This window comes from Cervus canadensis, chromosome 24 (assembly GCF_019320065.1).
Source record: "Cervus canadensis isolate Bull #8, Minnesota chromosome 24, ASM1932006v1, whole genome shotgun sequence".
Classification (NCBI taxonomy): Eukaryota; Metazoa; Chordata; class Mammalia; order Artiodactyla; family Cervidae; genus Cervus; species Cervus canadensis.
In genome coordinates, this window is record NC_057409.1 from 40,071,104 (window position 1) to 40,085,935 (window position 14,832).

At 50.5% G+C, this 14,832-nt stretch overlaps 1 protein-coding gene across 4 annotated transcripts in view; it reads right to left on the minus strand.

Moving 5' to 3' along the window:
• Nucleotides 1–14,832, minus strand: part of NRP2 (neuropilin 2) — a 120,095-nt gene that overhangs the window by 45,047 nt on the left and 60,216 nt on the right. For all 4 annotated transcript variants that reach the window (XM_043445653.1, XM_043445652.1, XM_043445655.1 and 1 more), the window contains exons 8-12: nucleotides 14,019–14,163; nucleotides 12,526–12,875; nucleotides 10,287–10,431; nucleotides 5,528–5,644; nucleotides 2,489–2,629 (exon numbers count right to left, since the gene is read on the minus strand). In XM_043445653.1, the coding sequence (XP_043301588.1) occupies nucleotides 2,489–2,629; nucleotides 5,528–5,644; nucleotides 10,287–10,431; nucleotides 12,526–12,875; nucleotides 14,019–14,163 (898 nt within the window). The remainder of the gene's footprint in view (nucleotides 1–2,488; nucleotides 2,630–5,527; nucleotides 5,645–10,286; nucleotides 10,432–12,525; nucleotides 12,876–14,018; nucleotides 14,164–14,832) is intronic.

Consider the following 14,832-nt stretch of genomic DNA (forward strand, 5'->3'; position numbering starts at 1 on the left):
CTTACACACAAACATACACAGACACATACGCACACATTTTACACATGCACACAAACCAAACACATGCATATCCATATTTACAAACACACAAAATCGACACATAAAAACATAATATATGCACAGACACAACCACAAATACCTCGAGAAAGAAACACATGCACGAACATACACACACAACGCACAAATACACACCTATAAATGTGCACACACACAGACACACACCCTGCAAATCTCCTTTACGTTTGTATAAAAAGTGGGGGTTGGGAAAAACAACCAATTAATTGGGCCAAGTCTCAAAGGAGAGGAAATGAAATGAAAAATCCAGGCTGGGTTATAAAAATAAGTATTTTTTTCCAACGTGCAGGAGGCTCATTATATTAATTAAACATTATTGCAGTGAACGAGAGGGGGGAGGGTGATTAAGGCTGGGACGAGGGTAAGTGCTCTCCCCCGTTGCCCAGGGCGGTGGTGATCTTCAGATATTAATCTCTCTGAGCACTCAAATGCTGAAGAGATAAACACTTGAAATATGAAAATGTTTTTCTCCAGAGCAGACGCCGTGACCCTCCGGGAAAGCAAGTGCAGGGCGAGTCAGAAGGAGGCCTGTGGTGCTCCCCCAGCATCTGTCCCACGGCCACCCCTGGGGCGGGGGGCCACGGCCAGGCCTGGGGGTGAGGGGCAGCGGGTGAGACTCTGCACAAGGGGACGCCTCTCCCCCTTTCCTTCTCTAGGCAGGCAACGTATGATCTACTAATTTCTAGAATTAACCTCTTTCCTGTCAAGCTCTTTTGGGGGGCCTCAGGTCCAGGAGCATTGAAAGCTAACTCGTGATGTGCTGGAGCAACATCTACTACATACTGGCCTGAGAGAGCCGATTGTGGAATTTTCTGGAATTTTGTCAGCCAGTTGTTGAAACACAAACATTACCAATGGAACAATATAAAGTTACCCAGAAATAAAGTATATTAGAAAACAAAAGGAAATAAATTCTCAAAGTGCAATACTTCCTAATTATTTTAATACACCTTACCGGTACACATGATTCTGAAGTTATTTATATCTACTGTATCTGCGTGATGGAAAAAGCTAAGGCTGTGTTGCTTACTTCTCCACTCCGCCTCTGATGATGTCATGTTGGTAGCTTGTGTTCAACCACAGTGGAAGGATTTACACCACAGAGTGGCAAGCATTACAAAGCAGATTAAAAAAAAAAAAATCCTGGTGGTTACACCTTACTGGAACACTGCTATAAAAGCCTGCCATGGTACAGAGTGTGGATAACACTTGTTTCTACCTGCTTAGAAGGGCTAAAGACAACCCCTCCCTCTACTTTGGCCACCTGCTTTGAAGAGCTGACTCACTGGAAAAGACCCTGATGCTGGGAAAGATTGTAGGCCAAAGGAGAAGGGGACGACAGAGGATGAGATGGTTAGAGCGCATCACCAATGCAATGGGCATAAACTTGAGCAAACTCCTGGAGATGGGGGAAAAGGCAATGGCAGCCCACTCCAGTACTCTTGCCTGGAAAATCCCACGGACAGAGGAGCCTGGTGGGCTGCCGTCTAAGGGGTAGCACAGAGTCGGACAAGACTGAAGCGACTTAGCAGCAGCAGCAGCCGGGAGATGGTGGAGGATAAGGAGCCTGGCAGGCTGCAGCCCATGGGGGTCGCAAAAAGTCAGACATGACTTAGCAACTGAACAACAACAGCAGCTCTGTCAGCAGCGTCAGGAGAGGCTTTGAGACCAAGGGGGTGGCTTCCTCATATTCCAAGGACTGGCAGCGATGCTCTTTGAGAGGCCAAGTGGTTCAGGCCCTTGACTTGGTTTTCGACAGAAGTGATGATACCCAGAAGTAGCAGTCAAGGAGTTTGGGCCAGGAGTTTCCCAATGAGCCATTTTAGGAACAATACCCAGCTTGGAGCTGACCAGAGGCTCCGTGCTGGTGCTGGTGAGCGCTGACTACGGGAACAAAGGGACAGTGACTCAGCCCTCTCCTAGGAACTCCCAGCTGCTCTTTCTTTCTTCTTCTTTACCTTAGCTTCTCTCCCTCCCTCCCAGCTTCCAGGCTGCCCGGTAATCACAAGAGAGGGCTGGGAACCACCAACCAGCTGTTCTGTCGGGTGAGGTTGTCAGCAAAGACTTGGTGGTTTGTGGGCAAAGAGCAGAGGACCACTCCATGGTGGGGAGTTATTAGCAAGCTCGCCAGGGAATCTAGAGCTGAAAAACACGGTGCAGGCTGGTGTTACATGTGTGTTAAGTCGCTTCAGTCATGTCGCACTCTTGGCCACCCCATGGACTGTAGCCCACCAGGCTCCTCTGTCCCTGGAGTTCTCCAGGCAAGAATCTGGAAAGTGTTGCCATGCCCTCCCTTCCAGGGGATCTTCCTGACCCAGGAGTCAAATCTGTGTCTCCTGCGCTGCAGGTGGATTCTTTACCACTAAGCCACCAGGGAAGTCCTCTATCAACTCGTCACTCGCGGCTGGCTTACCTGGAAACGTCCGGTCGTCGGGACTGGAACTGCTGGCCCAGGTGCTCCTGAGCCACTTGGCGTGATCGTACATCCAACCACAGGGCTCCTCTGGGAAATCAAAGTTGCAATTGAATCCTGAAGGGAGCTGCAAATCTTTGTCTACAAGGGAAACAAAACCCAAAACAAGGCAAATGAAATGGGCCGGGAGAACAGCCACAGTGGTGCTATTTAAACCGCTGGCGGGGCCTAAGGGGAGAGCAGCGAAAGCAATGGCCCCCTTTGCTTATTCATTGAACCCATCTTGGCGATGGTTGGCTTTCGGGTCAGCCTTTGGTCTCATCCTTCCCAGGCATGAAAGCCAAGTCTGCCAGTGCTTCCCATAGTCAGCAATTATAAATGAGGCCACCAAATGGCTGCAGGCTCTAATCAGCCTCTTCTGTCCACCTTGGAGAGCAGACAAATGTGAAAATCGCTGTTCGCTAAATGCCAGAGAAGAATGTCTCCCCAGCGCCTTGGTGCAAGGCGGGATCCTGCCAGCCTGGCTGTCAGCAGTGATGGGCAGCCCGCTGGCAACCGCAGAGGCTGGAATCCGAAATGCAGGAGGTGCTGGCTGGGGAGGAGAAAGTGACCTCGGAAACAAGGAGGGCTTGTTTGCCGCCCTGAGCCAGGTCTCTCGTTTCAGAGGACCAGTCAGTTCAGAATCCCCAAGGGGAGGTGCTGCCAGGAGGGCAACTTGGCATGTTAAGGGCAAAAACGAGGGGGGTGGGGGCAGACCAGCCTGCCACCCAGCTCAGCGCCAATCAGGAGGAAGAATAATTTCACATGGCTTGGAGTGCCCCAAGGCCAGGATTCCAGGGGCAGCAGAGAATGGAAATCTAAGAAGAGACCACACAATGGCTCGTCTCCATCTGCAGGGCTGTTCACCTCTAAGTGAATAGACTGAACCCAAGAGTTTCTTTTGAGGTTCCACTCAGCTCTAAAAATCCAGTCCGAGCTGGTGCCAAACATGTGATGAAGTGGGGGTGGGGGGGGGAAGAGAGGAAATGGGAACCCAAATTAGGACTCTTGGCTGCGGAGACAGCGGAAAAATGCTGCTCAATGCTGGGAGCAGGGAGGAAGTGGGGTCTTTGGCCTTTTCACTTCCCTTCTCAGGCTTCCCAGAGAGGAATTTCCGTGGGGAAGACCTAGAATGCAGGTTAGGAAGTGAAAAGGGAACAACAGACTGATGCAACAAGCTGCTCCCACCCTGGGGGTGAGGAGGGCTCACCTCTGAGGGGAAGGCCCTGCTGGCCTGGGGGCACACGGCAGATTGTCACTGGGTCCCGCTCGCCTCTTCCCCTTCCCAAGAAAGAATATTTAATATTTGCCCATCCGTGGCCAAAGTCAGCATGAGAACAAACACATGGAATCTATTACTGCAACATCAACCTGTGGCTTGGAAAAGTCAGCCCTTCGCCCTCACCATCCCCTTCTCCCGACAACTTCTAAATTTCTATTTTTCCATTCAAAAGTATGGAGTAATTCAATATAGCATAATTCCTCTCAAATGTTTATATGCATACTGTATCTCAGGAACCCAATTCCACAAAGAGATCTTTTGCTAAAGAAAAAAGAGAGAGGGAGAGAAGGGAGGAACCACTAAAGAAACCCCAAATGAGACAAACCACACTATAAGCGGGAAAATTAAACTTCTGATTTGCAACAGAACTCTTAAATTTTCCTTTGGATTGGCATTTAGATAAAAACCTTCCTTTTACCCTCCACCAAGCTAACTCTGCTAATCCAACACCACACAGTAAATGAATGCATTCCCCTTTTGGCTCTCAAACTCTTTCAAACATGTCTTGGAAGATTCTCCAAGTCTCTTTCTCCTCTTCATAAAACAAAAACAAGTTCATTAAAATGTCAGAATTCTGAATTCAACTGTCCCTGACCAAGAGTGTTCCCCCCACCCACAGCCCACGCAATATACAAAAGCGCATTCCTAAAAGCATATGCATTAAATTATCATTTTGCAGTCATACAACTTCAGCATGTATTTTTGGCTCTCCTCCCATTCTTCTTTGTAGCCATTTTTGGGAGCTGTCTACCCCATCAGCACAGTTCCTCATACTGTCCAGTGATTAAGGGCATGGGTTCCGTAGACTTTATCATCCATCTATCCACTGACTGGGTGCTAGGTTTTTATGTCTCCATCACTTCCCCAGCCTCTTCACCAATCTTCCCTCATTTGGTTCAATGAACAGTTAATAATGATCAGCAATTTACTGTAAATTGAGGCTGTCAAGCATTTAATCCTAGTCAAAAATGCCAGGTGTTCCAAAATTTGTGGTTTGTTAGGAATGTCCTCATATTCTGCGGCCTTAGCAGGAAGATTTAAAATGTGATGTCCTTCTTGGGCTCTGCCAATTATTGTTTTTTTAATCTGAGTTGGATATGCTTAGGAGAGAAAATGAAAATGATATAGATTTCCCATGTGACAAGGTCGATGGGAAATGAAGAGGCCCTGAGCGTTGAGGGACAACTGAAGTGACTTTTCGAAATTCTGCCTTTGTCACTGACCTCACTCGCCTTGTGGAAAATGCAGTGTCCACTCTTAAGAGTCGTAAATGTCATGCCTTCTCTACCAGTGATGGTGAAAACACAGGGAAATACGGCAAGTTACGGTTAACTGCTGAGTTAACCCAACTAGTGTGTTCCACTGACCAAGTCACCCAGCCAACAGCCAGATCTCCCTTTGACTGTGCTGTGGACACAGCAATCATGGTTGTGGATTCCAAAGATAGCAAGTGAGGGCTCGGAAAGAAGACTTCTCAATGGAGCTCTCCTTGGATGGGCTCTTATCTCAGCTGATGAACAGTGTACTGGTGTTTCCATTATCTGAATCCTTCTAGATAGGTTGTAAATTGCCACTGCCCCAAGCCCCAAATACCACACCTTCCTGACCTCTGACCAAGGGACCCCCAGTTCCTGGCCCCAGCCATGGACCAGCCTCCACTGTGACTGGCCAGCACCCATGCCACCCCAGATGAAACACAACCACCACCCCATCCTCACCATCCTCAAAGCTGCAGTTCTCCCCACAGTCCGTGGTCTCCTCATCAATGGGGTACGGGGTGGTGGTCTCTTCGCTCTTCACGGTGGGTCCCAGTGTCTCAACTGTGGGCTTTGAGTCTGCAGAGAGGCAAAGTACGGGAGTGAATCCTTCAGGCAGCAGCCTGTGTCACACGCAGCAGGAGGAAGATGCCAAATATTAAGTCTCTCCTCCAAGGGTGGGCCTTTCAAGTTGGAAGGAGAAAGGAAAGCCAAGATGGACACACACACACATGAAGTCACTTCTGTGTGCTCTGGTGAAGTCAAAACCATAACCTGTGTTAAGAAGAATGGTCCCTAGCTGTAGACACAGCCAAGACAGAGGGATGAACACAAACCCACCTGTTCACTCCACTGCAGAGGGTCTGAGGCCAACACAAAAGGCCAGGCCAGGCCGTAATGAGTGTGGGTGACACGGACCCCAGGCGGGACTCAACCATGCCCTGGGTGTTCTGTTTAAGACACTGGACTGTGGTTAAGACTCCACGCTTCCAGTGCAGGAAATGTGGGTTCAATTCCTGGTTGGGGAAGATCCCACATGCCACGTGGCATGGCCAAAAATGTAAAAAAAAAGATCACTTAAAGACACAAGTATGGGTGACACATGTAGTGAACGACATCTATCAAAAATGGTTTTGAAAAAAGTCTGGCTTAACACAGTGAGCTCCACCCTGCGGAAGACACCTGTCCGTGCACAGACCCTCGTATGGCCACTGGAGTGGCCCCGGCTTGGCCCAGCTGGCACACGGAACAGGCCTTCTCATCTCTACCTTCTCTGGGTCAGACGGCGCTTATTTTGAACCAAAGCTAACCATCTGTTACAGGATCATCAGAAGCACAAGGGCTGAAGTCAGAGCAAAGCCACTGGGAGGTGGGACCCCACACACTGTTCCTGTTCGCACAAAGCTGAATGGAAAAGAATAGGGCTCCAAGGGACTCAGACTCCATTCAGTGCAAAGCATTCAGGGCTGTGCCTTTAGGTCAGGGTGTGGCAAGTACAAATGCTTCTAGGATACAAACCACTTTTGTAAGAGGGGATGGCCCGCTGGGGGGCAGGGAGGGTAAAGGGCTGCAGGGGAGGTGGTAGAGGAACGCCACATGCCGGTTGTAAAGGCAGCCACCACCATGATGGCCCCAAGTAGGGAGGTGGCCAGTGTGGCCAGATCTTGCAAAAAGATGTCTCTTCCCACACATGAAGCAAAAAAAACAAAAAACCAACTGAAGGAGTCTTTTGGGCCTAGGAAAGAGAACAACAGTCTCAAAGGCCCCTTGTTGAATCATCTAACTTCAGAGAAAACAAAGTATAACTTTAGTTCCACCCTGATGCTCCAGGCTGGTTGCACCTATCTGGGACTTATCAGCCCCTGTCCGGAAACCTACCACCCCCTACACCTACCCCCTGCCCAACTACAAATGTCATCTCAACAAAAGAATACTCAAAATATCCCACCGCTTCCACAAACCTCCCTGTAAGTATGAAGCATCCCTGATCCCTCTCAGCGCTCAGCCTGGTCATCAGGCCGACTGTCTCTCCTCCTTGCCTGAATAAAGGTAATCTACTTCTGTTGAGGTCGTCTTTCCTTTTCTGCCTCGCCGGAACTGTACCTTACACCAACCCCAGGGAAAATCTTCAGACTTGTCAATGTTGGTAACTGATTCAAAATATGAGGAGCAGGCAACCAAACCTGGCTGGGCAAACCTGGCTGAAGGCAGTCAGTTCTGCCCTCGGCTCTAGGTGATTCATTCACCATCCATTCACTTGTTTATTTGTTGCTGCCAGTCATTCATTCAGCAACCGTTTGTGAAGTGAATGAAAGCATGAGTCAGGTGCTAGGTGGGGCCCCAAGGAATGCTGGAAACCGACGTTCAAGTCTGCGTGTTGTGAGGTGGGGTCTTCATCCTGGGGCTGGCCTCCCATAAGACTCCCCAAAAAGCCTGTGCATGGCTCCTACCATTTCTATATATGTTTTTTTGTGTGTGCTACTGTATGTAATTAGGCATCTTTGTCAGCACCCTTCAGGATACCATTTAATAAAGCCGGGAGCTGAAGGAAATCACTAAACGCGCTGAATAGCTTTTTCACGGTCGACTTCCCATCTTTCTGCTATTAAATACTATGAGCATAACCTTTCATACTTCCTTTTGCCATGTCTGCCTCTCACTCACAGTAAATAGCAAACAACCTCAGAGCGTCCTAATTTGTAAGTTCAAATTTGTCACCGTGTCACAGAATCTCCAACACCATTGTAGAGCATCTAGCGGCAGCAAGGCTAGAAGTAATCATTGGAAACACAAACAAATGAACAGGTGAAGTAGCCCTGTCAAATTATTTAGCTGCAGCAACTCAACCCAGCCCATTCTATTCCCTGTTATCCGTTTGGGGTGGGAAGGAAAAAGGGAACAAAGGTGAATCGCAGAAATGAATGGAAATGTGAAAAGCAGAAAGCCACAAGGCCTGGGAGAGCGATTCCAGGAAATGTTAGAGTGGGTGAGCTTTTGGCAGAGATGTAAAATGTTAAATCCAGTGGCAAGGGGGGCGGGCTAGGCTATGAGAGGGCAGGACACATGAATGAAAGTGAGGGGATGACAACGGCCTCCGTGTCCACTGTGTTTGTACTGGACACTTAGAGGTAACTGCCCATCACGTTACGCTCCCCGGCAATTGAAACCAGATGTCAGAGACTTCAAAGGGAAGGAGGCTGGGCGGAGGGTGTCGAGGTCCTACTCTGATCTTCCAAAGAATGGCCAGGATGACTTTGAAATGAGAAACCTGTTGCTGACCATCTCCAGTGTCATCTGGGCCAGCTTGGGAGGGGTAGTAAGGCCATTAGCGGTTGTTCAGTCGGTCATAAAGCCGGGCCAGCTCGGGAGAGGCGCGGCACGGGGGTACCGGGACAGGAGTGGAGTATGAGTCAGCTCTCAGCTAGCTGAGTGGCCTCTAGCAAGTGGCTCTTCTCCCTGGGACTCAGTTTCCCCCTCCTAGATCGGTGATCTTTTTCAAGCTGTACGTCACCCTGTTAACAGGTTATGGATCAATTTCGTGGGTAGGACTAGCATTTTAAAATAGGGACTCTGAGGGACTATGATATTTCAGAGTGTACTCATGTGTTAGCACTGCTTTGGGAACTTTTGTTTCAATCACATTTACTTATTATAACAAGTTTATCAGGTGCCAGGCAGTAGGCTAAGTACTTTATTATTTTATTGAATCCTCATGACAACCGTGAGGGGTGTAGATATGCTACGGTCACCGCCGTTCTTCAGCTGAGAAAACCGAGATCAGCAGAGGCCGGACTTGAACTTGGCAATCTGTCCCTAGAGTCCAGGCTATGTTAATGATATTCTATATTCCATATGCACACATGTGGTAGTGTGTGCCTGTGTGTGTGTACTCACGCTTGTAAGTCAAGTGGGTCATGATACAAATTTATTTTAAATTGCAGATGATGGTCAGAAACGCTTGAAAGTCACTGGCCTTGCAGCCCTCGGGTCCTCTGTACCTCTAATGCTCTGATGCTGGCCAGAAGCAGCCAGCTTGGGTCACTGCTGGAGGACCGATTTCAGCGGCTGCAAGAGGACAGGTGAGGCGCACCCAGCGGGCTGCAGGGAACCTGGCCTCACTCCTTCATGACGGGGAGTAAAGTGTCTTCCCACTAAAATGCGTTCACCCGGGCTGCCTTCCATCCGGAGGTGAGAAAGGCTAATTCGGCCGGATTCCCAGCCGGCACGCCTCAACGGGACACCTCCTGGGCGCCACGGCAACAGCACACAGGCGGCATTTTTCTCCCCGGGAGCCAAAAGCACTTCTCCGACATGCCCTTATTAATCCTTCACCTTCCCCTGCTGGGTGAGCTGCTGACAGGTACCTTACAGACAGGAAAATGGAGATACCTGGGGCCCAGTCCTGCCTGCAGCTCCTGCTGTCTCTGGCTCGGCGCGCCAGCTCAACTCTGGCTTAGCTGAGATCCGTGCCAGCTCTGCCCGGGAGGAGGGCGGGGGCCTGCAGAGGAGGGAGGCCCTACTCGGAAGGATGGATGGGGTGCTTCCCAGGGAACAGGGAGGGTGGCCGTGATCAGTGGGCCCCATCCTGCTCAGGAGACTCTGGAGATGCTCCCGGGCCACTGCTGCTGGGTGGAGGCGGGACCCAGCCAGGCTTCTGCCGCACAAGGGGAAGAAGGCGGGTTCCCAGCAGCTCCCCCGCAACAGGGTCCCTCCCGAGCAAATAAATGCCTTTTACAGATGTAGCTTCGAAATGAAAATGAAGTCTCTTAGCCACTGACATCTGGAGGCCAGATTCAGACATAAACCGATTACTTTATTATCATGAGCAAGGTTTTTTTTTTCCCCCTTCCCTAAATCAACAGCCACAGCCCTCTGGCCTGAAGAGTCAGGGTCTAATTGAATTTGGGTGGGTGGTGTGTGGTTACGATTTGTTTTTGAGAGACTTGGGGTGGAGGACTGAAACGATCCTCTAAAATCGACAGAGCACATCCCTTGAGAAACTGTCCCAAGTCCAGAGGTGGCAGGGCCCGTGGTTTGAGGTCGAATAAGGTGGGGCGCAGGGCAGGCGGTGGGGAGTGGGGCTGTGAACTGATGGGGCGTCACCAGGGATGGCTGCCTCTCTGCCTGTCCCCATCGTAGTCTGACCTCCTCCCGGGCCGTCCCAGGAAGCCGGGGTCAGGAGACCGTGTGAGCGAGACCTGAAGTGGAAAGGGGGCCTTACCTGTCCAATCACAGCCCAGCACCTCCAGTCGCATCCCAATGCCTGCGGGCGACCACCTCTCCGGGTACACCCGCACGTACTGCGCCAGGACAGGGTCGAACCTCCGGATGTCAGGGGTGTCATAGTGCATGTTTCCTTCAAACAGCTGCAGGGGAGACAAGGCCGCTCAGCCCTTCCTGGGTGGACGCCTCTTCACCACTCCCTTCTGCTCCTTCCTCCCCCATCCCGCCCCACCCGTTACGTCCGGCTGGAAGTCTGCTTCAGAGTTAATCCATGGTGGCTGCACATTCTGGTCTGAGGGAGCCCCGTTCTCAGACCAAGGTTTTTATTCATTTGGGAGGTCCCAGAAACATGGCAAATAGGGAGCAGATGAAAGTGGCAGTGGTTGGGTTCTGTTCTCTATTCTGGGAGTGAAACTGAAAATGCAGAATTTGGCTCTGAGTGAGTCTGAAGCTGTACTTGGCTGGGGAGGAGGAAAGGGCATGCAGACTGTCTTGCCTGTTCTGAAGTTCTCCTTTTATTAGAAAAAGAAGTTCTTTCCCTGATGCTTAAGAGTCTAGATTTAGAAACTCCCAGCTTGACAATTTTGACTTAGAAAGTTCCAGGTCACCGAGAGGCTGAAGGGAAAGTGACCATCCTTTCTCTAGGCTGATGACTATTTCTGCTGGGCACATGTTGACAGTCTGAGACTGTGTTCCCCCAACCTTGGTTTAGTAGAAGACATTCTGTCAAAATAAACCTCACCTGAAGCCACACTACATGAAGCTGATGACCGCTGGGCTTGCCCTGGCTCGAGTCACGTGGGGAACCCAACCCAGAGCACGCCTGCGAGCCAGTGAGTCAGGAAAGGCGGTGCACAGGTGTGCCAGGGGCTGTGCCTGATCTGCATCCAGGAATGTGGCGGAAGGCCCACAATTCCAAAAGCTGGGCACTGCCATGGGGAGAGCAGGCTCTGAGCCTGCCTAAGATCATCTCCTTTCCCAGGCCCTCAGAATGGTTAAGAAGACTCAAGGTCAGCTGTCCCTGGGGGAGGGAGCCTGTGGTCCAACTCTTGTGTTCCGTCCACTGAAGGTTCCAGTTATCAAGCCCTGAGCCCTTTCAAGCCACTGGAATCAGGAGCTGGGAGTTTACATTAGCATTGCAAAACCTCCAGCCCAGCGCTTGCCTCTGCATTAAGAATGGAAACGTTGGCTTAGTAAAGGCCCCCCCCCCCCCAACAGAGACACGTGATACCCCTTCCTTCCTAGAGGCCTTGATCTTCTGCAAAAAATGAAGAGTTAACTTAGCATTGAGGACTGGTGCCCCAGGCTGACTGGGAGATTCACGTGGAGAGGGACAGGGGCATGACATCCCTCCCTTTCCTAGAGCCCCCTGGTGCCCCCTGTTCAGGGCTGACCTTTACCCCTGCAATGGCAGGACAGAGTGGGCGACGCTGGCCTGCACTTCTGGCCTGGAGTTAGTCTCATTTGCCTCTTTCCAGTCTCCCTGTGAGAGGCGGAAAAGATCTAAGCAGTCAAGCCCAGCAAAATACGAAATTCAGCAACACTCAGAAACACACAGTTGTTTTTGGAAGTCATTCCCTAAGTTTCTATAGTTGAGCCTCCAAGAACCACATCCCCTTTGAATATCTGGCCAGTTCCAAGGAAACTTTATCTGAAAGAGGGTATTAAGAGTGTCCAAGTTACTAGCAAGGTGGTATGCAGTAGTGGTTAGGTGTTCGTGCTCTGAATCATGGCTCTAGCACAGGTACTGTGTGACCCTGGACACGACATCAAGCCTCAGTTTTGTCATCTCTGAAATGGGAGGGACCATAAGATCCATCTTCTAGAAATGTTATAAAGATTTTCATTGTTTAGTTGCTCAGTCGTGTCTGACTCTTTGTGATCCTATGGACTGTAACCCCTCAGGCTCCTCTGTACATGGGATGTTCCAGGAAAGAATACTGGAGTGGGTTGCCATTTTCCTTCTCCAGAGGGTATTCCCGACCCAGGGTTAGAACCCATGTCTCCTGCACTGGCAGGCCAGTTCTTTACAGTCTGAGCCACTAGGGAAGCCTGTTGTAAGGATTAAAAAGCATTTAGCAGAGGGTCTGGCACGAAGTATCCTTCAGTTAACATTTGTTTGACTGGCTCATAGGAGTTGGTGATGACCATCTAGGCGGGAAATCGACACTCCAGCCTGCCCCAGATCAACCTCCCTTTGTGGGGCAAGGTTAGGGAGTCCTCTGGGAATATCCTACCTTTGGCTGCTGGGTCCGGGGGTCTTGGATGTGCTCCCAGTCTTTGCCATTGAGGCTGTAGGAGACTTTGAACTTGCGCACAAATGCCCTGGCTTCCACCGCAGTGATGCTATCTCCTCCACGGGCCCCCTGGATGATGACGCCTTTCACGGTCTTGGGCGCTCCCAGGTCCACCTGGAGCCACTCCTCGCCTGGCTGGGCCTGAGGGATCCGAGGGAACCAGCCTGAGCGGCTGCTGACCAGGCGGGCTGCACTGGGGCTCCAGAGGTACTCACGGGTGGAGGAGGCAGAGATCTGGGAGTCGGCGATGAGCCCCGAGAGCATCCCCAGCATGTTGGAGCAAGGGGCATCTGCAGAGAAGGAGGAAGATACAAGAGGTCAGGCTGGTACCCTGTTAACTGGGACCACCCCCATCAGTAGGGAGCTGTCAAAGAACCCGACTGGCAAACACTTTAAGTCAGCACTGACTTCTCTGCATTTCAAGGTGGGATAGCACTGTGGTTAAGAGCATGGCTGGGCACCAGACTGCCTGGATTCACATTTGCTTTGTCACTTACTAGCTGTGTGACTTTGGGAAAATGACTGAAGTGTTCTGTGCTTCAGTTTCCCTAGGCCTAAAGGAGGATTAGCAGTAGTACTTACTTCTTGGGGGTTGTTGCAAGGATTCCATTAGTTACTATATAAAAGTCAGTTACTGATTCCATTAGTTATTGTATGAAAAGCACAGTGCCTGGCATGGCTGAGCATCTTACGCTGTTAGCCAAGGGCTCTCACATCCTTGTTGGTGACAGTCCCCACTAACCCTCCCGGGGGTGGTGAGCATAGGGGATCTGTGCTGAGCATTGAATCGTAAGCTGGGTGATTGTTTGCCCATCTAGATGGAACCCTTCGTGGGGTTAGGTCTTTACTTCCATATATATCATCACAGCTCTTTTCTGCCTTGCATCCATCTCACTTGCTGTTCCCTCTACCCGAAATGCTGTTCCCCTCAGTCACCATCCGACCACCCTTTACTCAGCCCAGACCTTAAGTGTCACATCCTTAGAAAGGCTGTCCCCAAACTTTTGACCAATGTTCCAAGAGGTCCCTTCAGTCACTCTCAGAGCACCTCTTCCTCTTCCTTCACAAAGTTATCCCCATACTTACATTTGTTTATTATCTGTCTTGCCCCCCAGCCCGAACGCTCTGCCATGCCAGGGACCCTATCTGCTCATTCCCGTCTCTTTTTCATCTCCAGCTCCCAGCGTGGCGTCTGGCACACAGGGGGCCTTCTATAAGTATTCATGCAGCCATTGAGAGAGTGGAGGTTGCCTGAAGACATGGTACCCAGCAAGGCAGGGGCCAGACTTCGTGTGCATTCAAGATCCACACAGATAAAACCAAGCCTCCTGTGAAGGCCACGTGCAGCAATTGTGCTGTTAGCACAGGGCTGGGAGCGGAAGCAGAGCCCAGGACTCAGTTCGCTCTCCAGCCTCACAGCGACCCCACTTTACCTGTGACGCGGCAGCCGAAGAGTTCCAGGCGGAGGGCGATGCCCGTGTGCCAGGTCTGCGGGCGGACCCTGACGAAGCGTGTCAGCAGCGGTGAGTGCAGCTTGTTCAGAACCACCTCTGTGGCATCGTTGTTGGCTTGGAAGACCTGTAACATCACACGCCAGTCCATGTTATTGAAATCCCTGTGTGTAGTTGAGCCAGGCAGTCTTTGACGGAGTGGGGTCAGCTCTGTTCAATGTTATTTCCCTTAAGCTTAAAAATAATCAGTGGGTTTATAGTCTGGGGCTGTTTTAGAAATGCCGTGGGGGAAGAAAAAAACAACAGTAATTTCTCACACTGCTCTAACTTGAAAACAATACATGGTCTTCACAAATACTTTTGGAGGCAAGAAAAAATTTTGCCTCTGGGCCTGAGAGCAAGCAGAGGAAGGCACCGTGAAAAGGAAAACACTTTCAGAAGCCAAGAGAGAAGGGGAATAAAAATGGAACCACAATGTCATCTTTTAGGGCTTGTGGACCTCTCTCCCTAGCTTGAACTTCACTTCCCCGCTTGCTCAGGTTTCAGCATATAGAAAGATCTGCAGGGCATTTTATCATCAGAAAGTGCATCACGATTGTTTTTGTTAGTTACTTAGAGGTCTCCCTGCTCCATGGATGGGTGAGAAAATGGGGGCACTGTCTACCCCGGTGCCCCTATGTCAATCAACACTTTCTTGGTTCTTTCTGGTCTTTGTTGCAGGCAAACCCTTGGAGTCCTGCTTTGGCTTCCTCTCACTGCAGTCTCCGCCCTGTAATGAAATCCACCCCATCCCCAT